The sequence below is a fragment of the Astyanax mexicanus genome, chromosome 1 (assembly GCF_023375975.1).
Source record: "Astyanax mexicanus isolate ESR-SI-001 chromosome 1, AstMex3_surface, whole genome shotgun sequence".
NCBI lineage: Eukaryota > Metazoa > Chordata > Actinopteri > Characiformes > Acestrorhamphidae > Astyanax > Astyanax mexicanus.
Window position 1 is genome coordinate 54,720,658 of NC_064408.1, and position 27,260 is coordinate 54,747,917.

Genomic DNA, 27,260 nt, shown 5'->3' on the forward strand with positions numbered 1-27,260 from the left:
TACAGTTTTCCTTCTTTACTCTACAGACCATGCTTTGTAGAACATACTGTTGGTTTATTCACTGTGTGTGATATCTGTGGGTCTTCCTTGATTTAAGCTGTTGATCCACTTGGACCTTTAACAGTAAAATAAACAAGAACTCAACACAGAGGGGGCGTAATAAAACTCTGTCCGGAAGTGACGCCCCTGGACTGCACATGCGCGGTGCAGACCGGGGGTCCTGGTTAGGTCGGGCAGTGACGCTGGTTTCTCTTCAGCATGGCAGTGCGCGGTTCGGGGCGCAGACTTCGGTTTCGGGCGCCGTTTCAGTACTGCGCGGTGTAGAGAGCAGGGCACGGGACTCACACAGCGTCGGGAAATGTGCGCAGACCCCTTCAGCTCGCGCCGCGGGAACGCTTCCTCACTTCCTGTAGAGTAATTGGATGTTGTGCAGCGGCTCGCGGATCCTCCACTGAACAGAAGACACATCCCGAGCTTTCTGCGGGGCTGTGCGGGTTCTGAGTGAGGTAAGACCCTCAACGGGCGGGGTGTGTTTGTGTGTGACCGGGGTTCAGCTAAGCGCCGATGTTCTATCAAGTTATGCTATCCATCGATGTTATACTTAGCTGCCCTGCGCATGCGCAAAACTTTCATTTTTTACTGTTTTCATGTTTTTTTCCTAGAGTGGTCGGGAAAGTCAAAATCCATCCCAGGGTTTTGTACCAACTGCCAGGGCGGCTCTGCTGCAGCCCTGGGATGGATTTTTACTTTCTGGACCTGGCTTACCCATCTCTATTTTTTTCTTTATAATTAAAAATCATTTGCTTGAATTTTACAAGCGTGTAAAAAGTGTATACACACACACACATACACATTTTATGTATATAGATATATAGATACAGATATAGATATATATTTGTGTGTGTGTTTGATCACCTATATTGCCTAAACTTTATCCCGATACTGCTTTTCAAATTTGATGTTTTAATAATTTGTGTTTTTACAGTTAAACATATTCTAGTGTAGCACGGTTTGGTAGGGTAGCAGAACTTGACAGAACACCGGTTCGTGTGCCGGAGACGGAGCTGTGTTGTCCGGGTCAGACACCGAGATCACTCTACCCGCTGGAGCTGCGCAGGGTCAGATCACACACACACACACACACACACACACACTAACTTTAATAATGATGAACTCGGGTTATTGGAGCGCGCGCGGGGCGGTAACTCGCGCTGTAAAGAGGGATAATGTTGAGAAGACACTAAAACTGATTCTCTTTGTTTGTAAAAGCGAAAGCTACACGTAGGCAGCTGCTCAGTCGCCGAGGCGCTCTTTAAACATGTCCTCTGAGCGGGGAGGCTCTGTGTGAACTAGAGAGTAGAGCTGCTTTTTGTTGTGAGGGCTTAAAGTAATCATTGTTATGCAAGAATGCTTTGGGTGATTGTCAGTCTACAGACCTGTCTGTGGTTACCCAGCACGTCCCCTGGTCGCGGTATGTAAATATTTAAGTACTGCTCATTATTGGGGTTGTTTGTTTTTTAGCCAGCAGTGGTAGTACTTTGTATTTCTTTTTAACGATGTGAAATCAACGAATCCACCTTTATCCGCTTTTATCCTTTTTAACGGCTTTTTAATCAATGTCTTTTTTGTGTCTTCACGTGACTTACTCTGAGTCATTCCTAACTTTTACAATTGTCTGTTAAACTCAGCCATTAGTGTATAAACTACTAAAGCAGTTTTGGGACTGGTTCTGACCCTGCCGTACAGGGTGGGTTGGTGAAAACAATCTTCAGATTCCAGCACAGGTTGGAGATTTTTCCTGTGTAAACACACGCTGTTCCACTCTTATGTTAAATGCCAGATTTTGTTGGTATGCTGGATTCTGGTTCTTCACACTAGGTACAATACATTCCAATACCAGGTGCCCGAACACCACAGCTACATGTGACTGTTGAGCTTTTCTATCCTTTAAACATCCGCTCTATCCAATAACTCGCACTAAGTGAGCGAGGTGTGCAGGTGTCCGTGGTCTACACTTTCTTTAAATTTCCCAAACAAATGTGCTCATAAGTCTTCCCTCTGTCCACACATGTTCCACCATGCTGAGTCATAGTTTTTCTTAAGTAACTAAAAAGTATGGAGAAATAGAAACTCCTTAAGTGTAATGCCAAAAATTACACTTTGGTTCTCAGTCTTCACTCTGTCAGAAACTGGCAACACTACACGTTTAAAACACACCAATCATTGTTCATGTCCTTTCGCGAGTTCATAGGTCATCAGGGCAATGAATCTGTCAATCGTGGCTACAGAAGCAGTGTTTTTGATAAATAAAAGAAGACAGACTACTGTGGGGCCGTTAAGGGTTTACGACCTCAGGAAATATTGCAGTATTACTAGAACACTAACAGGATTTTGACCAATTCTGAAATTGTGGGCTTAAATGTGTATCCCAAGTTCACAGTTTTTTCATATCCATTTATTGCAATAGAAAAAAATAAATAATGTTATCAAAAATCAGTGAATAATTCAGCTCTGGCAACAGTTAGTATGTGTATATATAGCTATATGTGATGACCGTAACAACTAAGGACTTGATTATGCTTTAGATATAATATTTATATCATATTAACAGACATAATTTACCCAGTCTAGCCCACATAGTGCCATTAACCTGCTATTAAAAATAAGCCATAAATCCAGTCCCTGAAAACATGTAGTATCACCAGTTAGTCAATAGCCAGCTCAATTATGGCTAATGGGCTGTTGCTTTATAAGCCCTCAGGCTAGATCATACTCTTAAAAATATACCTACTAAAACTAATGAAGAACATATTTTTTCTATTTTATTTGGAATGTTTTGTTTGGGCCTACTACTAAGTACGCTAAGTAGTACAATTTTAGCTGTTAATGTTATAAATTGTAAAGATTAGTTCTTTTTGCTGAATACCTTCAACTTTAAAGAACAATACCTGAAATATATAGGAACAGTTATACTCCAACAAAAGCTAAAAAATATATATTTTTTCACTTAGGACAAAACAATAAATGAGCAGGAACCCCAAAATGTACCCACAACCCTTGTTTTGCAGAATATTTAAAAAGAAGACTTATGTTTAAATCTTGAGTATTAAAATACAAAACCGCTGCTGTGCTGTGATGTCCGTATCCACACCTTCCTCTATAGCTTGAGATAATCCTAGGCAAGATGAAGCACTTTTACATGTGTGTGACTATTACATTACTTGTATTTGCTTATATTTGACAACTTTGTATAAAGACAGTGTGAAATTGAAGCAATGGATTAAACAATTATGTCAATATGGTTTCAAGGTAACTGATCAGCATTATGCTCAAGTAAACAGTCCAAAAAGATCTTAATCTATAAAAAATGTTGGTTCATGGGGTTACCCCCTGAGCCATGTTTCACTTGACTACCTATAATCAAAATAAATGTAATGAATAAAGGAAATACAAAAAGTTATTTTGGGAACTTGATGTTAATTGCCAACAATTGCGGTCTAGCCTTAGTTACCTCAGTTAGAGTTGTTGTCCAGCCTACTTATTTTCAAAATGTGTGTAATACTGGACACCAGGGCTGGGCTGCACCAATTTCCTGCTCAAGTTTGCATGTAAAATCCTTATTTACTACAAGTTGTTTTCAAACTATTCATTTACTAAATCTGGTTATACCACAAAGCTCCATATCGTGTCTTACCTAGTAACAACTTAACTTTTGCACAGAATTACATACTGTCGCTTTTACATGAAGAAAACAATCCACACACTGCCATGGAAACGTGGTTGTCCACCGGCACAGACGTTTTTAGAATCGATGAATATAAAGGCATGTCCTATTGAATAATATATGTAATAATATAAAGTTATAATATAAAATAAATGGGTGAAATATTATTAGCCAGGGATAGGGCCTATTTTCAAGTTTTTGGATTCATCTCGATTCAGACATGGGCGATAATAAATCGATTCACAAATGTCAAAAGTCAATTAGTGCGTTTGCCTGCCGAATGTGAGTGCGTTTGCCTGCTTTATTAATTTGATTTATCAATTTAGTGTTTTTGAAAATTAGTGATTTTGAAAATGGGATAATTAAGATTGTATGTATCTTTTGTCTCTTTACATATAGAAGCATCCAGAGAGAATCTCAGTAGAAAGACATTTGCTTCTGTATTTTAGACTTTTCCTTAATTGAAATCCAGTTATACAATATCACCCAGGATTAATTTTATTACTGTCTCTTGCTCATTAAATGTAGGGTCATTTGAATATTTGTTTCCAGCTGGATTGGAGTTTTCTTTATTTTTCTAATAATGTTTGTTAGTATTTATGTTTTGTTAGTATTTGTGGTTTGCTTATTTTAACCAATGACTTTTAGATTTTTAGTTTTGCTATGGTCAGGGTAAAGTCCAATACATGATTTTCATGTTGAACCTCAGTAATGAGTATTGTGTAGATCATCTGTAGGAGTAGAGGCTGTGTTTCTTTTCATATTGCTGATTGTCTTTTACATAAAGGAATAATTTTTCAGCCTCATGTCTTTGAAGTTTGAAAAAATAAGTATTACAGCTGTACCCATGTTTTCTTCAGGTGGTAAACCATCAGGTGTTCTGCAATGGGAATCATAGGAACCAACTTTACCAATGCGTGTACTTCTATAAAACAGCAGTGCATCAGTTACATCACATCAGAGACAAGTAAGTACACTCTGTAGAGTTACATACAAATCCTTTTGCTTGTGGTCCATGTTTTAAAAGAACAAACTTTTTTGTGTGTTTTCACACCAGCACTATTTGGTTTGGTTAAGACAGACTCTGGTTCATTGGTAACCCTAGTGCGGTCTGATTGAGCTAGTGTGAAAACAGTAATAAGTCTCTACTGGGAATCAAAATTACAGGACTGAGACCATCTACTGGAGGTGGTCTTGGTCTTGGTCTGGTCCCAAACAAACTCTGGTCTCGATCGGACCCAGTTATCAAATATACTACTTTTATTTGAGCTAAACTGTTGATAAGGTGACGTTTAATCCATTAGCCTAATTAACGCTAATTAACATAGCAATTTTTCTCAGAGGAGACAACGTGCCCACGTGGTTTATTGGTGATTTATTTTAGTGCTTTTAAATTTGTGTCTGTGTGAAACTGAATCGAACAAAACAAAAGAAAATGCCCTACTATAATGCCATATTAGGCCTGTCACGATAACAAAATTTTCAGGACAATATATTGTCCCAGAAATGATTACGATAAATGGTATTGTCATTTTAAAGCGCCACTATAGAAAATGCTTTTTTCCTGCTTCTGAGCTCCCAAAGGAGCTTTAAGACAATGTGCCACAGTAATAATTTACTGGCAATATAATACTATTACACCATTTTACAGTGAAACTAACTTTTTATTATTAGGAACAGACATTGGGCTCCCAATATAAAAATATTTTAATGTCCTAAATAAATAAAACAAATAAAGTACAACCACCCTGGGACTTTAGTCTTTAGAAATCTGCACTAAAGACTAAACAGACCTTTATAAAAAATAAAGTAACAACATATAAATTAAAGTAACATTTACATTATAACACAAAGGCACCTTTTTCAAGATACCGACTCATTCGCGTTGATGGTTCTCCTCGCTCATTTGGCTTAAAGCCAAAATAATTCCACACCGGAGCCGTAGAATTTGGCTTTAAAACAAAGCCCATCCCGGACTGAACTGCTTTAAACGTTCTCTAAAGCTCTTTATTTTTGAGAAAGTCATATTAGCCTCGAATAGCTTTTGCTAGCTAACACATCTTTTTTTTTCTTTTATTATGTCCTAACTGATAGATGTCGCTGTCTGACAGATTCTTCGAGAGCCAGCGAGAGAGCAACACAGCGTGACTCGCTTTCTTGTGTAAACAAACCCATGAACCCAAAAAATGATCATACGATAAGTCGATAACAGTTTTTTCGATAGGCCTATGCCATATTCTTACTAGTTAAACCACTGAGAACTGCTTAGGGCAAACACTGAATTGAAATGGAGTAATGCATCAGTCAAAAGTGTCAACAGCCTGTAAAAAATGCTCCTGCATTGTCCTTCGTTCGCCATCTATGACCCCAGACATCCTACCAGGCCCGGAGGGGCTAATCAGGAGATTCGGGAGGATTCCCGATGGACCGGCTCATGTCAATCTCGTGTTTGGGGCGGTTGAATGGCCACTTATCTGTCCCTTATCTAATCTTATTCTTGCATTAATTTTCATTCAACTACATATGCATTCTCTATTCATCTGACAGCACAGCCCCTACTTCGCAGTAGATTAGATGGGTTTAAACATCTGAGGGAATTCTCCCCTCCCAAATGTTTGAGTTGTTGCGCCCACGAGTGGTCTTTTCTGGAGCGATAAAATTAAATATAGCAACAGAATAGCACAAAGCATCACTGCTGTGATGGAGGGTAAAAAGAGGCCAGATGGAGCCGAAAAAAGGGCAAATGTGCAAAATTAACAAGCTTGCTTTCCAGAGGACAGACTCCAGCTTCAGCCGGTAAACAGAGATATGGAAATAATCTTAAATTGTCAGATATTGCGCAACTTTTGCAATGTCGACTTAGCGTAGTTTATTTTGTAGAGCCCAATACACATCATTAACCTCTTAACATTCCCTGACCTGCCAGCGGGCCAGAAATATGTCATAATTAATATCTGGCTGTGTTTATAAATAATTATAGACACACAATATGCCATTTTAAAGCTTAGAATCCCTGTTTTTTGTTATCTAGCCTATTTAGCTGTAAATCCTTTCAGAAAATAAACATTTAGGGCAAAATAAGCCTCTCCACAAACTAGCAGATCCAACAAACCAGTCTCCAGTAATCCTCATTTATATCCAAACAGTGCTTGAAGAAATTTGAGCCATAACAAAATTAATATTTATTTTAATCCACTGTAACACAACTTCCCTTTAAGCTACCCGTATATAATTTATATGGCTGGAAAGCTTAAAGTCTCGTCTGATTAAACATGTGTCGGCCGACTCTGTCGGCCAATCAGGTGGCGAGTTCTGCAGGCAGAGAGGTGAGGTGGGGGCTTGTTACCAGACACTCAACACAACAGTGCACAATATCTCTTCTTTAGGAGTAGAATATACCAAAACACCTTCTTTACTGCAAAAAAGTTAGAAAATAAGTAGTTTTTATTCTTATAAAGTTTCCAGTCCTTTGGAGAAAGAAAGTACCATTCCAGGTTTAAATCTCTATAATATCTAACCAGTGAAAGGGAGCAGTTTATAATTTTACATGGTGATTCTAAACACTTTAAAGCAAAATATAGAGCTGCAAAGCCACTTTATCCATATAAATATTTCATTTTATGAATCTGAAAGTAAAAAATTAAAATAGAAAATCTAGTAATATTAATTCATAAAATTACATTTTTTTACCTTTTAAATCTTAAATTTGAATTAAACATGTTTAAGTAAAGGGTGTTCTGTTAACTTATCAATATACACTTGTACTTATATGCAATAAAAAGGCATTGTAAGAGCTAGCTGTTTCATTTATTCAAATTCCTCCTCCATGAAAAAAGTGGGCCAGATTTGGGCATGAAACTCCCGACTGAAAAAGGGGCCCATTCCGGCCCTGCATCCTAGATTCACCTCCAATCTTGTGAAGTTTTTCACAATGGAGTAACTGCAGTGAATTAAATGTTCCACCAAACAAACTAAATGTGATGACATTTTGAAATGTAAATAACTAGGGGTGTGACAAGACATTAATATCACGAGACGAGACACGATACTGGGTTCATGAGAACGAGACGAGATTTAAAAATAAAATATTAATTATAATAAATAAAATGTCAAAAATGAAAAATGGCTTGAAAATTTGTTTGACAAAATCATCAACACAAAACTTAACAGACTGGTTTCTCTCACACATTGATTCTATAAGAAATAGAAATAAGAATAAGTAAAAATATTTTTTTAAATAAAACTAGGTCTTATATAGTGCAAACAATAACTGCAAACCACAACCAGTCATATTAAGACTATGGTTTGTGTTTTTTCTCCTGAATCTCTTGTAATTTAACTATGCATAACCATAACCAGTCATATTAAGACTATGCTTGAAGTGAAACAGAGACAGAACATTTTTTTAAATACAGTACAGAGCTAAGAGATAGTACAACTGCCTATGAAACAGTCACGTGTAGGATTTACTTACGGTATTTATATATGGTTTGTGTCTTGTTGGTCACTCTGTTACTGTTTATTGTTTCCACTGGAGCCAAAATGCAGCCAGACATACAACTTAAAAGTAGCAGAAGCATGTTCTATGCCAGGAGTATTTAATTAGAATTCAGTATGATCCAGTTAGAGAAAACTTCGACAGGCCAAGGCTGTATCACGTTTTAGTCATGTCCAGCAAGCTCGGCGTGACTTAAGTTTATGCCCGTTCTCGTTTTTCCGCCCGATCTCCTTTATAAAAGTGTTTTTTCACGGCCGCGTCTCGATTCAATAGCTGGAACAGCGGGACCGTGAACCTGACAACACGGGTTCGATCCACTGTAAACTGTTTTTTCTTCCCGTGAGACAGGTTTAAGCTTGACGAGAAATATCGTCACGTTTTAATCTCACAAGATCTCGTGCCACGAGATCTTGTCACACCCCTATAAATAACCTACCTTTTTAGTGTGCATGACATGTGCATGACTGAGTGATTGTCCATATTGTTATCCTGTTTAGACAAGTGGACAGAGGACCATGGCTCTGAATGAAGCATCCAGGGATGAGCTGCCATTCAAAAAAGATGACCCACTAAACACCTCAGCTGCAAAAACTCTCACATCCTGCGTCAACTTTAGCTCCACCAGTAAAGCTGTTTCAGACACAAATGAGGAGGTAGAGCTGGGACCAATAGCTTCTGACACAGAACCTCTGCAACTGTCACAACTGACACCACCAAGCCAAAATGGAGGTATCAGGCAGAATGGCTCCTTCCGACCACTGTCTTTCTCCTCCTCCTCATCAGCATCTTCATCACATCACACAGACCCTCATAGACTGGCTAAGCTGTTGCCAAGTTCTTTTCCACCACCTTGTTGTGTCCACTGTCCCTTTCATGAGCCTGTTTGCTGCAGCGGGAGCCAGCAAGAAGGCAGACATTTTCAGGGGCCTTTGCCCTCAAGGTCCTTTCACATGGGCCCCTGCTGTATACAGGCCACCCCTACTTTCTGTATGTACCACCATCACTTTCAGGAGCACTTTCAGAATCAACCCAACACGGCCACGTTAAGGTAATAGATTTAGCATATTATTCCTTTACATGTGAAGTTTAAAACTTTATTGCTATAGCACTATTGACAGATGACTTTTTACAGTGTAGCTTAAACACATTTAATCAAACGCATCCACAAAAGGACAACAATACAGTAATGTACAAAAGTATGATTCTTGGCAAAAGTGTAGCATTCTACAATACACTTATATGCATAACACAAAGTCTACTAGTTCACACAATGAAAACTTTTGTGGTGATAGTGACTGTCATATAGTAGTATTAGTAATAAAAGACATTAGGTGCCCATAGTGATGTGATGCTTTTTCTGACAATAAATTGTTACAAAGCAGTAAGGAATTATTATTGTTGTTAAATCTGACTGAAAACTTTTTTTTTGTGTAAAGGTAACCTTGTCGAACAAATTTGGTCAGTCACAGTTTAGGCAGTTTAGATACTGATGCTTTCAGTAACATCACACTGAGAAAATGGCTGGGTCTGGGGTTAGTAAGGGACCTGGGCCGGTTTAGCTGCAGAGTGGTAGGACAGTGTTGTGTGTTACCACTGTGCAGTGCATTTTGCTTTCAATTCATATTTAACTGTTTAAACAATCTACAGTATGTGGCAATTTTGTTTATATTACTCTGACATTCAAGTAACTTTTTAAGGAAACATGACGCATTCTGTGGCATCTGTTATAGGACACAACATTCATGATCAAATGGAATAAAGCATTTTGAGTTAAACATTTAAACAGAATTAGAAATGTGAGAAAGAATCAACCTGGTTTCTGAAAAAAATATTGGGCATTGGAACATTGGCATTTGATGCTTGTGGGGGAAATCGGACTGAATTTGTACTACACAGGCTGTGCTCCATTTACTGGACAAACGAAAAATGGCTGTATGAAGAAAGCAGGGTTGATGATTATTTGACTTGGTGCTGTTGTGCCTCAATATCTAATTTTTTTATGTTTTTGTCTTCCAGTGCTTCAAGGCCTTTTCGCTTCCCTAAAAGGTAGGAACTGTTTGTTTGGTCCACACTTCTCTGCTCTGCTGCAACTGTCTTGTCTAAAAATATTGTGAGAATTGCTCAGCTTTTTACACCTGCCATACACATTTTTTAACTGACTGTTACCATCCAAAACAATTCAGACTTTTCATGTGCGGTCATCAAAATATTTTAGTTTGTGTGCATTTATAAATACACAATCACATATCAAAAAGTTGGGACGAATGGGTATGAAGAATCAAAAATTTTTAAAGTGTTTCTTACATTTACTTTGACTTTCATTGCAAACAGTAAGACGCCAAAATATTTTTTAAATCATTATTTTATTTTATTTTATTTTTGATTTGCACAACTTCATTCTTTTAAGCAATAAAATACGAGAGGGAGTGCTATAATGTGTTATATTGGCATGTAGATCAGCACCTCGAGTGTGTTATTGTGATTGTACCATTGTTTGTCGCTAGGTTTCTAGGTTACCTGCATGTGGCGAAGTAATGTATGGAGAGCTTTGTTTGCAGTGCATTACCGGCTGATAACGACGCTTATAGAAAGCCTCTCGGCCAATCACAGAACTAACTGTGGTATAGTTATTGATATACAACCAATCATGCATTTCAGGCATTCCAAAAAGTTTTTCAAGTGTCATTTTGTTCCATGCAAACAAATCTTAAGCTGTGCCAGAACGCGGAGTTGTCATCAGACCTTCATTTTAAACATTATTAATTGAAGACAGGTCAGGACTGCAAGCAGGCCAATCCAGTACACATTCCCTTTTTCTGAAGCCATGCCTTTGTGCGCAGCATGTGGTTTTGCATAGGGTTGTTGAAAAATGCATGGAAGTCTTTTGGTAAACATCTTGGAGGCAGATTGTTACCTGAAGATCTCCATGTCCTTTTCTGCATTACAGAAGTGTACTGACGCATCCTTGTACTAAACTAAACCCTGGCTTTTAGACTCATCTCTAAACTTCCCCTGTCCCATTTTTTTCTGAAATGCAGAAATAGATGCATTTTAAACAAACAGAATGAATTACTTAATGTAAAATTTGGTCTGATCTTTATCCAAGTCATAACTACAGAAAATCATATTCTTGCTGGTCTTATAACATGCACATTGTTGTACTGCTCATGTCACATATATGAATAAACATACACAAAGACTTAATGAGAATTGGCAAAAGTGTTTTAAAAAGCACAAGCATAAAAAAAAAATTAGCACTTATCCTATACAGCGACCTTTAATAGCAATAGATATGATTTGCACTGCGGAGGAATTTTGGACCATTCATCTCCGCAAGTGTGTGTTTTAAATTAGTATCTTATTTAGCTTAAAAAAAACTTAGTTTTATTCAGGTTATTCTAAAAGGTTGGGAAATGACATTAGTTTTCAATTGTATTCCTTATTATATTAATTAGAAAATGTTAATGCTGTCAGCCACAATAAATGGATTCACTTCTGTTAATGTTAACAAATTATTGTGAAACTCATGGTTTTTAATATGAGCTCAACCTCCTAAGAACCATGCATTTGTTTGTATTATTTTTCTTTGCTATTTGGGCTAGTTGGCACCTAATTAATGTAAAAACAAAGAATTATCTTTTTATATGATGTAGTTTCTGAGAGGCAATATGTCCACATATGAGTTTTTTTTTTCTTTTTTTTTTTTTTAAGTTTTATATTTCGAAACACAATAAAGTTACAATAGAATTAGTAATGATGTGCAAAACAGTTATTTTGTGCCTGAACACAGCAGTGCAAAACAAAAGTAGTAACAAGGATTGTATGGCTCATTTGAAGTGCTGCTTAAAAACGAAGACATAAAGTAAAAAACATAAACTAGGCCTGTCACGAAAACTGTTATCGATTTATTGTATGATAATTTTTTAAATTGCGATAATTTTTAGAAGTCCGGATAGACTACTGGAGTTGGAGTATTTTGGCTTAAAGCCAAATGAGCGCGAGGAGGACCATCAGCGTAAATGAGCCGGTTTGTTGACTTAGTTTCAAAACAGTGGAAAAGAAACTGAGATCTCATTTAAAGCACAAACATCCAGCCTTGTTTTCTGAGCTGAACACTAAATATAAATATTTTACCCCAGAGAGATCCTGCCTCAAGCCCCACACAGTAAACATGTTGGTGTTCCTTGTTCGGAATTTGTCTGACGGGTACATTAAAAAATACATTTATAGCAAAAGCTCTGGCCTGCTGAGCAATCTGTGTGATTATATGGACACTTGTGTCTTTGGACGCTAATTTGTGGTTTATACCATATAAATATATGATCAGAAAAAGGAATCTGCAAATGCCTTTGTGTTAAGAGTTTAAAAAGGCAGTTTTCTCAGAAGTCCCAGGGTGGGTGTACTTTATTTGTTTTATTTATTTACGAAATTAAGATATTTTTATATTGGAAGCCCAATGCCTGCTCTTAATAATAAAGTTAGTTTAATTGTTAACTGGTGTAATAGTATTATTTTAGTATTTTATTACTGTGGCACATAGTCTTAAAGCTCCTTTGGGAGCCCAGAAGCATAAAAACGGTTTTCTATAGTGCCCCTTTAAAATGACAATAATATATAATTTTTGGGACAAAATATCGTCCTGAATTTTTTGTTATGGTGACAGGCCTAACATAAACATTTACTGTGTTTACTGTTCATTTAAATCTCTGAACAAAATCGAAACTGTAATGTGTTCAACGCTTCTGCCACCACTAGGTGACAGTAAAATGGCCTCAAAATATGATTTCCCACACATGCGGACACCAAGTTCTAGGAGGTTAAAGTACAACATTAATGCAAAGTTGTTTCTGAGATGCAGGAATGCCAATATCTTAGCCCATTTCTGTGTGTCTATTTGTTCTATATTGTGATGTTTTCTTGCTTGAATTATGAGCTGTATCTGCAGTAGCATTCACTTTATTGGTTAAAGCTTCAGTGGTCATTTTATCAATTCATCTTTATTTACACTCTGAATACAGTAAGGGTGACCCTCATTCACAGAGTAGTTGAGCAGAAGAAGGAATTAAAGTAGTAACTAGTGTGAAAAAAAAGAAATTAAAATCCACGTGATTACACCAGTAATTATATACATATTATATACAAAATATATAATGTATAACTGCTGATATATCATAATGGCAGTAAATTAGAATATAAAACATATATTTTATATGTAATTATATATTTACGTACACATATATGTCTGTCCTATGAAATATGTATGCTGTGAAATACATGGTTTTGAAAATATTCTACAATTATTTATCAGTGAATTTCCAAGTGCTTTTAAAAAAGCCTTTTATGTGCATGCTATGTATATGCCAATCAAGTATAGCACCCATACACCCATTATCCATTTTTCAGCTTCACTGAGCAAATAGGGGCTATGTGTAGTTTTGTAATTACGGTACAGACTGTAGTCATTCTGTTTCTCTGCATACTTAATGGGTGTGTGGAGGCACTGTGGTCAGTTTTGTACAATGCCAGATCACCATTGTCATTTTTCATGTTGCGTTTCACAGGAGTTATACGTTACACACTAATTATCTGTGTAGCTTAATACATATTGTCCATTACAGTCTGAAATTTGTATAATTAATTGTGCCTGGAAACAATCATCTTGCTGAAAAGCGTCCTCCATGGTTGTTGGTCCTTTTTAAATTCTTCAGCAAATTTTACGCTGAAATATTACACCTTGAAAAACAATACAGGGGTCAGAAAGCATGCCACTGTATATACACACATGTACATTCTTGATTTCTGTCTTGCAGTCAACTTTATTTTAAATTGTGCATAATTGACATCATACACCATAATGATCTACACTTTTTTACAGTTATGCAGAGCTAATTTCTGACTGGCCTGTGGTGGTGCTTGGTGTGTGTACAGTGCTGATTGTGATGTGTACATTGGTAGGCATCCTAGTGCCAGACCTGCCAGACTTCTCTGATCCTTTACTGGTAAGGCACATGTATTTATTTATTTATGTATTTATTTTTTGCCTAGGCATCTTTATTAAAGGCATTTTGTTCTGGCAGTGTTTATTTCGTTTTTTTTTTTTGTTTTTGTTTTTTAGGAATGGCATGTTATTTAGATACATGTTTTAAATTGGTTGTAGTTTTTTAAAGTTTAATAATAATAATAATAATAATTTAATGATATTTTTGATTTTTTTAATTAGTGTCTGTGTCTGTCTGCTAACAAGTGTATTCAGCCATAGAACCATGAAAATCTCTGCAGACAATCGCTGACAGCAAAATCAATTGTATATAGTAGCTTAGGTCTTATTCATTTCATTGGTTTCCACATTTCCAAGAAGTTACATAAAGTTAGTTAGTTAATTTTCTGCCCTCCTGGGGGTACCGCAATTATTGTAGTAACTGAAACATGCAAGCTTTTAGAACATGACTGATGAATGTTGAACTGTTAGTTCCAAACCACTACAGGAAGCGATATCAGAACAAGAAGTCCTTTTTGGAGTATTGGGTGTCCATTGCTGTCAAGCCACATGCAATGCTAATAATGCTTTTCAACTGGGCAGTGCAGTTTAATTTGAGTCAATGTCCATCCATCCTCTGGTCACTTAAGATTTGCTGCATTACAGAGTCAAAAAAGTCCACCCTGCACATTTAAGGCAATGGTGTAAAAAATACTAATTGGACATCGGAATCGTGAAATGTGTTCTTGTCATCTGTCCAAGAATCAGCTCTTCCATCTTAAATACGTAGCAGCAGCTCTGGTAGTGCACTGGTTATGGAAGACTGGATGAGAGGGAAAAATCTATATAATACCTGCAGTTTAGGACTGGGAATTCAGCAATTTTTGCACATTGTAGATTTAAAAAAGTTCCTGGTGAACTGGTACATGACTTAAGATTACATTCAGATTAGCAAGCGCTTACTGCTTTTGTGAGTTTTGTTTAGTTAGAACTGAAGTATGGCTCATAGATAAATGAAACTTACCATTCATTAAATTTTCTTTCCTCAGGGCTTTGAACCAAGGGGTACTGCAATAGGTCAGCGACTTGTCACATGGAACAACATGGTGAAAAACACAGGCTACAAAGCAACTTTAGCCAACTACCCTTTCAAATATGCAGATGAGCAAGCCAAAAGGTAACAATGATTTATCTGTGTCTAAATATTGATATGAAATGTTAAATATGAGAGACAACAGTTTTGGCCTACTGGACTGGTTAAGAATTTTTTATTTACCATGGATGTCATTAGACCTGTTTTATGGGACTATAGTCGTTCCTAAATATTCCTAAATACAATTGCCTCGGAGAAGTCAGTGCGTCTTCAGGATTGTTTTTTACAGTAATGTTTTGTTGCGATTGACAAAAGAAGATCATTCCTTGCCCACAGAGCTCTATCAGCTCTTGTTGAATGGTGGGTCTTGACACAGTGCTGTCTGTGTAAAACAAGATCACAGATGCCGTGGGGTGGATTGCATGCGTTGTTTTCCAGATATTGGGAGTACTGGGATTTAGCTGCCCAGTTTTACAGTCTAAAATTTTGAAGTGCTAGGCCTCCATCTTTTTTCTGTTTTTCGAGAAATGCTTTTCTTATCCGAGGGATATTTTATTCCAAACAAAATTTCAATCTGTGCTTATCTAGCTTTAAAAAGGTCTGGGGATAAAAACTGATATTGCTTGAAATAGGAACAACAGTCTAGGTAAAACGGTCATCTTAACTGAGTTAAGTTACTGTCACTCCAAGATACTTAAGTGTCCTAAATTATTTGGGTAAACATCAAATAAAATCGTTTGGGCCTGATCATCTTTAGGAAAAACCCAGTCTGGTCTGCGTGTCACCGTATGAATTGCTGACCCCATTTTCTAGCTAAGACTTGGGTTATTATTATCTTTAATCTCAGAGCAAGAGCTAGCTCACAAGCTGATATGGCTTGCATTTTAAATGGTCTTTCTTTTTTAAGAATGACTGAGATTATTGTCTGGGTTATTGTAGGCGGTAAAGATTTCCACTCTAATGCCTCTGCATATACTTCCTGTAACAGTGGGGCTAGTTTAGTTAAAAACAATAAAAAAACTCAATTGAAGCTTTACTGCTCTTCATCTTTTCAATTGCCTAATCAGGGTCATCTATTGAGATTTACTTTATCTTGCGATTCTATGGTTGGCATCTCGAGGTTCTCAAAAAACACAGCCAACTGTATCTCATCACAATTGTCCAAGGTGTAGAGGTCCTAATAGAATTTCCTAAATTGATGATCAATACTTATTTGATCTGTATATTATATATATATATATATAACATATGTAATATATTCTTATATATGTAATATATAAGAACTGTGCAGACTGCCATAACTGATTACAAATCAATTTACTAGCACGTTCTTAATACCAAAAAATATACATAAGACCTTTTTGAAAAAACCCACCAGTGAAGATTGTATCCTGTCTTAACTTCAAACACATAATTTCATTTCATTCATTTACATATGTAGCGAGATATATTTCCTTTATCATGCTAGAACCTTTAAACAACTTTACTCTGTCTGGATATATAAAACCAAGTGTATGCCACAAATAGCTAAATATTTGCTGAAGTGGCAATAAAACCCCAACAACCAACCAACTATCCCAATACTCGTAAATTTCTTGACAAGCTCTGAGACAGGGGTGTCCAAACTACGACCCGAAATAGAAATAGAATGAAAGTTGGCCCGCTGTTAAGCAGGTTTTTATAATGTGAGATTCAAAGTTTGAACGCTAGGTGTCAGAAACGAGCCAAAGAAGCGGAGAGGGTGCGCATTTCTAGCGCAGAAAAACGGGCCAAAGAGTCTAAAAGTTGCCGTCATTAAAGAGTTTTATATTAAGAGACATCATGAAATAAAACATCAATTTGAAAATTCTTAGTTTACACAACACTGTCAAAGATAAAGATAGTCAAGTAAAATGGTGTGTAAATGAAAAAATCAGGAAAAAAGTATTATTTAAAGTGGTAAATTTCATTTTGTTTTATTACAGAGTGTGGCCCGTGACTCTGTTACTAAAGCCACACTTTCACAATACTACTGAGTTTCTGTGATATAAATAGTGGATCAAATTAGTCAGTCCTTTGAGACATGTCTGCCATCTTTTGTTTCACTAGCATCGGAAGATATTATCTGTCCACGTAGATATGCTTTCATTGTTTCCCAAAGGTTGCCCAAACTAGTATTAGGTGACTGATTAATTTCTAGGAAGATATCAATGCACGGATTGCGCTTCTGCTTTAAAAGTAATTCATTCCTTGGCTCAGCTACGGCTTCTTGAAGGATGACGTTCTGATCAGGACTCCGGTCAGATGTTGCATTAGTATCTGGGTTAGCTATGGAGTTAGCACATGTGTCTGGCTTTTTTAGGCTCTTTCAGGGATTCTTACAGGGATTCGATCACTTTTCTATCACAAAATATCAAACCTGGCATTAAGCTCTTCACTTCACTGCTGAGTATTTCCGATAGTTGAAGCCTTAGTACTGTAGTGCTGTAGCTGCTTTAATTGTAAAATGTCAGTTCCAGCATACCTGTCAAGTTTTAGATTAAAAAATAAGGGATATTTTCCTCCGTCCGCTTAAAGCCGTCCCACCAGCCCAACGAAGATTCAGTATCCCTTACATTTTAAGACAGGTATACAAAAAATCTAAAATAACCACATGTGAACCACTTACAGACTACAATTAGATTATCAGAATCTAATCTTTGGGATAAATGCACTCTTTTATATTATATATTCTTTTATTTATTTAATGGATTTAAAATTTAACAAAGGGTGCACAAATTCTGCAAAATGACTGTTGGTGACCTAAAAATAGTATCATGAGCAAAAAGGACATGGACCAGATATATTCCATCAGTAAAAATTTGTCCTAAGGGGTCTACACAATTAATAATTTTTAATTAATACTTATTTCTTTTGATCACTCCACCCCTGATCAATTCAGTTAATTTCGGTCCTCTCCACATTTCTAGTTAAGCTGAGTCACAAGCTGTAATTTTTTTATTTTTAAAAGGTTTAATTTGTGTGTTTTTTTTCGGAGACGAGTATTTTTAAGCAGCTATCAGAAAAATCTCCTCACAGTTTCCATGATTAGCCTACCGTTACCTTTCTTTTAGAAAAATCGCTGTATATCCAGATCTGTTTTAACATCAGCAGCTCCGACTAGCTGCCTGAAATCACAGCGGGGGGCGGGGGGCGGGGGTCTTCCCCACACTGACCCCTCTTCGAGCTCCGCAAAACCAGCAAGCTGATTGGCTGTTTCTCCTGAAAGGCGGGACTTTCTCCTTGAACCGGCACCACGATTGGTTAAGAGACACAGAGCGACACAGCCCTGTCTCCTAACGTTTATTTTTATTTTAATATAATACGGGAAATTTACGGGAAAATACTAATACGGGAGGACGGCTGGAAAGAGGAGTAAAATACGGTAGTTTCCCGGCCAAAACGGGAGACTTGACAGGTATGGTTCCAGTGGAGAGCTCAGTTAAAACACATCCTCACATGGTCCCACTCTCTCTGCTTGTGACTAGTGTATTATTTGTTGTTGAGTAAAACTGTTTTCGGGATTAGACCGGGATTTGAAGTTGAGTCTGAAAATTGTTCTAGGTATTCTACTTTAGTTTTGTTCATGTGGGAAGTACATGTCTTCTTTAAGTGCGTAAAAGTAAGCCATTAGTGTCTATCCCCACTTCTTCTAATTGAGAGGTGGTCTAGAAATACATGCATTTATTCTGACTGTACATATCATCTGTTTCTTATTTGAAACAAAAAATAGTTTACATATATATTTTGTAAAAACGAATTGTTATATTTTGTTATAATTTCTATCTGCATTTGTTATATTTTCATTACACACTTTGTGCCTGAATTCTAATGGAAATATATATTTACCTAACTGAATGATTTTTGCTTTTCAATATGTTTTTAGTCACCAAGAAGACAGGTGGTCAGAGGATCACAATGAAAGAGATAAAAGGCAAGCAGAATGGGATTTCAGTAAAGACAGTTTCTTCTGTGATGTTCCAGGTAAGATTATTTTAAACCATTCTACAAAAATACAATGTATTAATATATAAATGCAATTAAATTTTGTTTTATTTCATTTTTGAATGTATTTTAACAGGTGACAGCTACTCTAGAATTGTTTTTGCCTCTGCTGAAGGGAAGAACTTGTGGAATATACAAGCTATAAAATCCATGTGCAATTTTGACAATACCAGGGTATGTGCATTATTGGATACACTTATAATGCTATATATATGGTGCTATAGATGGTAATGGCAATGGTAATATGTTTTTATGAGCTATTTTTATGAACTGAATTTTTTTTTTGTTTGTTTTAGTGGAAATCTGTTAACAGATCTGCAAATACACGTGGACCTTAATACAAATAGAATATCATCCAAAAGTAAATTTATTTCTATTTAAAACGTGAAACTAATTCATTGCGCTCAGAGTAAACTATTTCAAACGTTTATTTCTTTTAATGTTTGATTACGGCTATGATTAAAGCTAATGAAAACCTGAAAGAAAATTAGAATATAAGACTTTTATTATTTTTAAGTTTTATTTAAGTTTTATGCAGCTTTAATAGTCTCTCCACTCTTCCTCCAGACTCTGGAACCCTGATTTCCAGTTGAAATGCTTAATTTACCTTTTATCTAAAAACAAGATTTTGCACCACTGAGCAACAGTCCAGATGCTTCTGGTCATGAGTGGCTTGACACAAGGAATGCGACAGTTGTAGCCCATGCCCTGGACACATCTAGATGTTGTGGCTCTTGAAGCACTGACTTCTGCAGCAGTCCACTCCTTGTTAATCACCCCCAAATTCTTGCATGGCCTTCTTGACATTCCTTTAAAGACTGTGGTTACCGTGTTAATGCGCCTTCATCTACCACACTCTTTTCTTCCACTAAACTTTCTATTAATATGCCTGGATACAGCACTTTGAAAGTCAGCTAATTTTGTTGTGGTGTAACAATTTTGATCTCAGTCACTTTTTTAAGAAAATCAACAGTTGGCTTTCCATGATTTTTTTTGTTGCAGGCTCCTAAAAGTGTTTGTTATGGATCTGTTGTTTCTCTTGGCTCGTGTGAGCTGGGCCAGGACCTGTGATTCGTGCTGTAATTGTGGCGAGGTATACTTGCTCATTGGTGCTCGTAGCCTCCAAGCAGCATTTAGTGCAGGGAAGGCCACACGCTGTGCCGAAAGAGCTTGGGTACGCATGGGTGACCGGTCCTCCAGGCTGCAATGCCTCCATCCCAACAAACAAACAGTCATGGAGTAGAGAGGGGTCGCTTTGTGCAAGAGAAAGACCTGCGCACAGGACAGCCTCACTACAGTCACAGCGCAAGTTTTGTCTTCAGTCGCCCAGCCTTAACAAGCCAAAAGGAGCAATATATTTTGGGATAGTGTAGTTGAATGAAAAATAAGATGTTTTAATTTGAAATGCAGATAAATTAAAGTTACCAAACGTCAAAATACGCAATACATCAAAGATACACAAACATTTATTATTTATTATTAAGATAGATCTAAGTTAGATCCTTAATCTGTTTTTACATTTACATTTACTTCATTACTGTTCACTACTGTTCAGCTTGTACAGTTCCTTTAGTCTAGATCAATTAAAAAAAGGGAGGGGGTAAGAGTTCCAGAGATAATCAGGAGAGGGAGGGGTGAGAGGGTTAGTTGGTGAACAGGAAGGAGAAGATGGAGCCTTAAAGCCAAACAGTTTTTGACCTCTCTTTCTGTCTTTGTTAAGTTCCCCTTTTTGGTTAAATTTGGAAGGACTTTGGAAGAATGTAAACCTAATTTTGGAAGAAGTAAACTGTTCAAATTTAAACCCAATGGTTCTGTGGATTTCTTGTGGTATTTCCTTTTTTTTGGTGGACTTAACCAAGGGGAGTGTGGTAGGGGAGGCTTATTTATAAATGGAACCTATATTATATAAAGCGCATGAGTCTACAATATAGACATGTCTGTTCTTTGGCTTTTCTTTAGCTGATAGCTCAATCATTACTGAGATTCCTGAAAATGCCTGAAATACATCACTGTGTATTGAATCCACATAAGTTTCACGTTTTGAATGGCTGAAATAAATGACGATGATTTATTGAGATTTACATGTAAGGGGTTGTAACCAGACTGCCCTAAAATATTTTTACATATTCTGAGCTAAAGAGGATAAAACTTGCATTTTAACCAGATGTGCTGTGACATAATTAACAGTATGATCCAAAGTTGGCTCCTTATCTGTAAATAGCAAAATATGAATGGCTCTTTATCAACAAATGTTGCATTAGTTGATTTAGGTAATCTTCGTTTAAATCTTACTTAATATAAACATACTGTTTAATTACATTTTGTACTTTTGTAGAGAAAATAATAAATATCTCTTGAAAATCAGAAAATATTGATGTCTTGTTTACAGGTTCGCTCTCATCCCCAGTACTGGAGTTTGTGTCAGCGCACCACAGCTGCTTCCTGTTGTCCTAGTTGGACCCTTGGCAACTACATTGCAGTACTCACCAACAAATCGTCCTGCCAAAAGATAACAGAACGAGATCTGTCCCACACCTTCAAGGTTCTGCGCTCCTGTGCAAAGTACTACTTTAATGGTACCTTGGGTCCAGAATGCTGGGATATGACTGCCCGTAGGAAGGACCAGCTTAAGTGCGCTAGTGTTCCCAGAAAGTGCACCAAATACAACGCTGTATATCAGATTTTCCACTTCTTGGTGGACAAAGATTTTCTTAATCCAAAAAACACTGACGTCCTTCCACCAGCACTCAAATACAGCATGTTGTTCTCTCCCACGGAGAAAGGTGAAACTATGATGAATATTTACCTGGATAACTTTGGGGACTGGAACTTTACAGATGGAGTCACTACTGTGGCTGGCATAGAGTTTGGTATCAAAAATAATTTGTTTCAAGAGTACCTTCTTAAAGATACTGTGTATCCTGCAATAGCAATTGTGATTGTTCTAGTGGTTATGTGTATATATACGAAATCAGTTTTTATTACCATCATGACCATGTTTGCCATTATCAGCTCCCTGATTGTGTCCTACGTTCTTTATCGGGTAGTCTTCAACTTTGAGTTCTTCCCTTTTATGAACCTTACAGCACTCATTATTCTTGTTGGAATTGGTGCTGATGATGCCTTTGTCTTATGTGATGTCTGGAACTACACAAAGATTGACAAGCCCAACTCTGAGCTTTCAGAAACTGTTAATATCACTCTTCAACATGCAGCGTTGTCAATGTTTGTCACCAGCTTTACAACTGCGGCTGCCTTCTATGCTAATTATGTCAGCAACATCACAGCCATTCGTTGCTTTGGTGTATATGCTGGCACTGCCATTCTTATCAATTATTTTCTTATGGTAACCTGGCTGCCTGCCATTGTAGTCCTACACGAGCGATACTTTCTCAACCTCTTCATATGCCTCAGGCCTCCACCTCATCAATTTTTTAGTGCCACACGCCTTCTGTCAAATCTTTGTCAGAAAGTAAGTAGGTCTTTGCGTATTATTTCAAAGACCTCCCGCATATTCTTTGAAAAAGTATTGCCATGTATTGTTATGAAGCTGCGCTACCTGTGGCTCTTCTGTTTCCTTACATTCACAGTTGGTGGGGCATATATCGTCTGTGTGAACCCCAAGATGAAGTTGCCTTCATTGGAGCTGTCAGAATTTCAAGTGTTTCGATCCACACATCCTTTTGAGCGCTATGATGCAGAATACAAAAAACTTTTCATGTTTGAACGTGTGCATCATGGAGAAGATTTGTACATGCCTATAACTATTATATGGGGTGTTACTCCAACAGACAATGGGGATCCCTTAAACCCTAAAAATAAAGGCAAACTGATTCTTGATACCAGCTTTAACATTGCCAGCCCTGCCAGCCAGATGTGGATTCTTAACTTCTGTCAGAAGCTTAGAAATCAAAGCTTTGTGTTTCAGTCTAATGAGCAGGACTTCACCAGCTGCTTTATGGAGACTTTTAAGCAATGGATGGAAAACCAAGACTGTGATGAGGCTCGAGTCTACCCTTGTTGCAGCCAGTCAACATTCCCCTACAAACAGGAAGTATTTGAGTTGTGTATCAAGAGGGCCATTATGGAGCTAGATCGCAGCACCATTTATCACTTGGACAGTAAGACTCCAGGACCAAGATTTGACATTAACGATACCATTCGTGCCATTGTACTTGAATTTCAGAGTACTTACCATTTTACTCTTGCATATGAGAAGATGCATCAGTTTTACTATGAGGTAGACGCCTGGATCCAGGAGGAGTTGAGGAGTGCTCCAGAAGGTTTAGGCTATGGCTGGTTTGTCAGCAACTTGGAGTTTTATGACCTTCAGGCCAGTCTTTCAGATGGCACACTTATTGCCATGGCATTGTCTGTGATGGTTGCCTTCAGCGTTATGCTTCTGACAACCTGGAATATCATTATTAGTTTCTATGCAATCATTTCAATTGCTGGAACCATTTTTGTGACTGTGGGATCATTGGTGCTTCTAGGCTGGGAATTAAATGTTCTGGAGTCAGTCACCATCTCCGTTGCTGTAGGACTTTCTGTGGACTTTGCAGTGCATTATGGTGTAGCATATCGGCTTGCTCCAGAACCGGACAGAGAGGGGAAGGTTGTTTTTTCCCTGAGCAGGATGGGTTCAGCCATTGCTATGGCCGCACTCACCACCTTTGTTGCTGGGGCAATGATGATGCCATCCACAGTCCTAGCGTACACTCAGCTTGGCACTTTTTTGATGCTAATTATGTGCATCAGTTGGGCTTTTGCTACATTTTTCTTCCAGTGCATGTGTTGCTGCCTTGGTCCTCAGGGCACCTGTGGACAGATCCCTATGCCCAAGGCATATAAGTGTCATGCTTTTAAAGCAAATCCCTCGGATTCCTCCTGCCGTCACGACCAAGGAAAACACTGCCAGTCAAGCAAGTATCAGGCAGATAGCAGAAAAGGAGAAGTTGATTATGAACTTCAGCCTTTGGCAACCAGTGTTAAAAATATTGAAAAGACTGAAGAACAAGAGGAAGAAGCATGTACAGAACTATCCAGTGGGAGACTTCATCATGCACCTTGCTTTCAATTTAAAAGCAAAAACGAAAACACTGGCCCTGACAATGCCATACCAGTTACAGATTCAGCACTTTTGCAACAGTACAATGCTAGGATTTGTGGGGATTCTTTACCTCAGCATATATTGGGTACACAGTGGAACATTAACCACCCTTGTATTCAAGCAAGAGAGTCTTCATGCTCACCTTCACATTATTCATTTGCTGGTAATCATGTAGCCAAAAGTCAGAGTATCTTGTCTACTCTTGATATGACCCACAACAATCTCCTCAACTATGTCAAGTGTGCCCCCGCCCGCTTCCATCAATGTTCCAAGACTCAAACCCCGCGATCGGGCCACCTTAAATCCCACGCCTGCTACCTTAAGGGATACGGATTACATTCACTGAACCTTCAGCCTCAGACTCACCCAACTGATGCTTCAGAACTGGATGGATCCCGCCCATGTAATTGCAGTCTTTCGCCACCTGAGGACCCTTCGGTTCTGTCCAGTTTTCCAACAAATGACTGCGGCACCTTACCTCAAACACCCAGAACATGTATAAAACAAAAGTCAGGTGACCAAACACTGAATCCCAAAGTCTTTCAGGACACAGCGTGTAACCAAAAAAAAACAAATGTGACAAATGACACTTGTGAATCTGTGCAGAGTCACCATGAAGAGCTGAAGCCTGCTTCTACCACATTGGACACCAGTGTCCAATGCAGTCAAGATCAAAAAGACATTTCTGAGAGAGCTGATTCTTTGAAACCATTAAACTACTTTAACAGGACTATGAAACTGAAGTGCAATTCTGTAGAGTTTCATAAACTTAAAATTGATGCAAATGTGCCTGTCCTTGCCATTAATTCACAGCCCTCATCTGAAAGTTTATGCTGATGGTCAGAATTAAAAAAAAAATCTGACAGTAAAGAATTTGAAGATATACAGTACATGTTCTGTGCAATTACTCTTCAAATAAATGTGTAAACATCACTGTTTTTTGTTTTTCCTACATAAATATCTTGTTTTAGAGTTCTGAAGTTTTAAGGGTGTTCTACATTTTAAAACAGGAATCACCAGCGCTGTTTCTTGAGAGAAACGCCAAACACTAACCTGATCCATCTAATTTCTTTCTCCAGCATTGGTGATCTGTTGAATGGGGTGTGTTAAGCTAGGGATATATTTGCTGATTGGCCATGTGTTGTTTTTTTTTGTTTGTTTTTTTTTTTGCTTTTTTGTTTTTTACTAAATTTATTTTATTTTTATTTTTTTAGATCATTTCCTCATGATGCTGGCCAACTTGTAGTAAAATTACCTATACCATTGGCTGATCAGATAATGTAAGTTTAGCATAAGCTAATGACTTAAGCTAATTTATGATGCCTAAATCCAAATAAAATGTGAGTTTGGTCAGCTTAATTAGCTTTCCAAGATGGTGGCTAATTTCACTAAGCAAATGTCTATGATTTAGGGCTCATCCCCAGTTGGGAAGTGTTTGGTTTTTTTATTGAAATACAAATTATTGCTTCTTATTAATAAAGACTATACATGTTGCATTGTTCTTTAGTCTTATTGAGTTTTATTGATTTTTGAAGTCCAGAAGGCTAGCTAGAAACACTCTACAATTTGTGACAATTAAATGTTAACTGTTTTTTTTTAAATAGTTGCTGGTTGGTTCTACTGTTGACTGTGGGATAAACTAAACCTTTTCTAGTAGCCATAACACAGGGTCGGCAATTAACTTTGGCTGAGGGCCAGATATTTTCCAAGTCATTACGTGGTGGGCCACAAAAAAAACCCTGCAGAACAGTTGAATTCAAAGCAGGTAAACCCAAAAATAAAGGAAATAATAAATAAATAAACACAGCGCTCTTCATGCAGTATCAAACCCGTGTCGTCAGGGTCACAGTCCAATACACTAAAAGCTCGCCAGAGAACCCTTTTTTCCCCCCATTATCATTATAGTTCAAACAACCTTACAGGCCAGATGTTTTATGTTTGCGGGTCAAGTCCTATTGCCGACCCCTGGCATAACAGCTGTCATGTTTTTTTGGTGTTTCCTGAAAAGCTTAAAAAACAGGTATTAGGTGCCTACGTCCTATGCATGGTACTGTAGGTTTCCACTAGATGGCAGACCAGAGAACCCAGACCATAGAAAGCTTCTGGATTTGCACAATGTAAACATAATAGCGATTGAGTAGATTAGACATTGAATATGCTAAATGAAAGACGTTGGGTAGGTTAGGGGTTTTCAACCTTTTCTACCTTACGGCCACCTGTTTACAATTGAAAGCGTCAAGGCCCCCCCTAATAATAATAATAATGATTATTAAAAATAATAATGATAAAATATCTAAAACAACAGAGTGTAATAAACTCTTGCTACCATAACTTTACCCTAAACGGGTATTTAGGCTTTCCAAATATAGTACACAAACTTTTTACTGGAAACATGCTCTAATGTGCTTCTTTTGTATTTTTACCGTTAAATATACACATAAGAGTATCACAACTCGACAGAACACCTGATGACTCGGCTCGCCGTGTGGGCGTGTCCTTGACGTTTTTTAATTATAATGAAGCAACAGGTGTAGTCAATCATTAGTTTAAGAATTTTAATCAACCTCACTGTGATCTATAGTTCTATAAATCCGTTTTCAGCTTCTCCTCCGCGGTTGAAAGGCAGCTGTTCTGTGTGTGTGAGGCTCGTATCACACACAGCTGAACTGTTTTGTCGGAGGGCGGGGCTGCGCTCATGCAGCCACTCTCTCTATTGAAATGAATAGGATGCGCTGTGCTGGTGGACGGGGAGAGTCTTTCTTTTGGGCGCGCCGCACTAACACTAACGTTTGATTTTAGGTCGCGGCCCACAAAATATCGTTGCCGCGAGTTTGA

The 27,260-nt window shown here is 37.6% G+C and overlaps 1 protein-coding gene across 3 annotated transcripts; it reads left to right on the top strand.

The window, feature by feature from the left end:
• The first annotated feature begins 191 nt into the window (after positions 1-191).
• On the top strand, positions 192-25,926 carry disp1 (dispatched homolog 1 (Drosophila)). 3 transcript variants are annotated; one of them, XM_022665740.2, is made up of 10 exons: positions 192-506; positions 986-1,118; positions 4,585-4,691; positions 8,720-9,270; positions 10,239-10,268; positions 14,098-14,221; positions 15,249-15,376; positions 19,197-19,294; positions 19,392-19,489; positions 21,705-25,926. In XM_022665740.2, the coding sequence occupies exons 4-10, from the start codon at positions 8,738-8,740 to the stop codon at positions 25,260-25,262; spliced, it is 4,569 nt and encodes a 1,522-aa protein (XP_022521461.2). In that variant the 5' UTR covers positions 192-506; positions 986-1,118; positions 4,585-4,691; positions 8,720-8,737; the 3' UTR covers positions 25,263-25,926. The 3 variants fall into 3 exon arrangements, with proteins under 3 accessions (XP_022521461.2, XP_007255689.3, XP_007255691.3); XM_007255627.4 differs by lacking the exon at positions 986-1,118; XM_007255629.4 differs by lacking the exons at positions 192-506; positions 986-1,118 and adding an exon at positions 1,199-1,471.
• The last annotated feature ends 1,334 nt before the right edge of the window (positions 25,927-27,260 follow it).

Bases quoted from the DNA above. Each gene is read 5' to 3' on its own strand.
- disp1 (XM_022665740.2), top strand. From the start codon at position 8,738: ATGGCTCTGAATGAAGCATCCAGGGATGAGCTGCCATTCAAAAAAGAT. The intron at 15,377-19,196 runs GTAACAATGATT...ATATGTTTTTAG, and splicing joins GCAGATGAGCAAGCCAAAAG to TCACCAAGAAGACAGGTGGT. The intron at 19,490-21,704 runs GTATGTGCATTA...TCTTGTTTACAG, and splicing joins GCAATTTTGACAATACCAGG to GTTCGCTCTCATCCCCAGTA.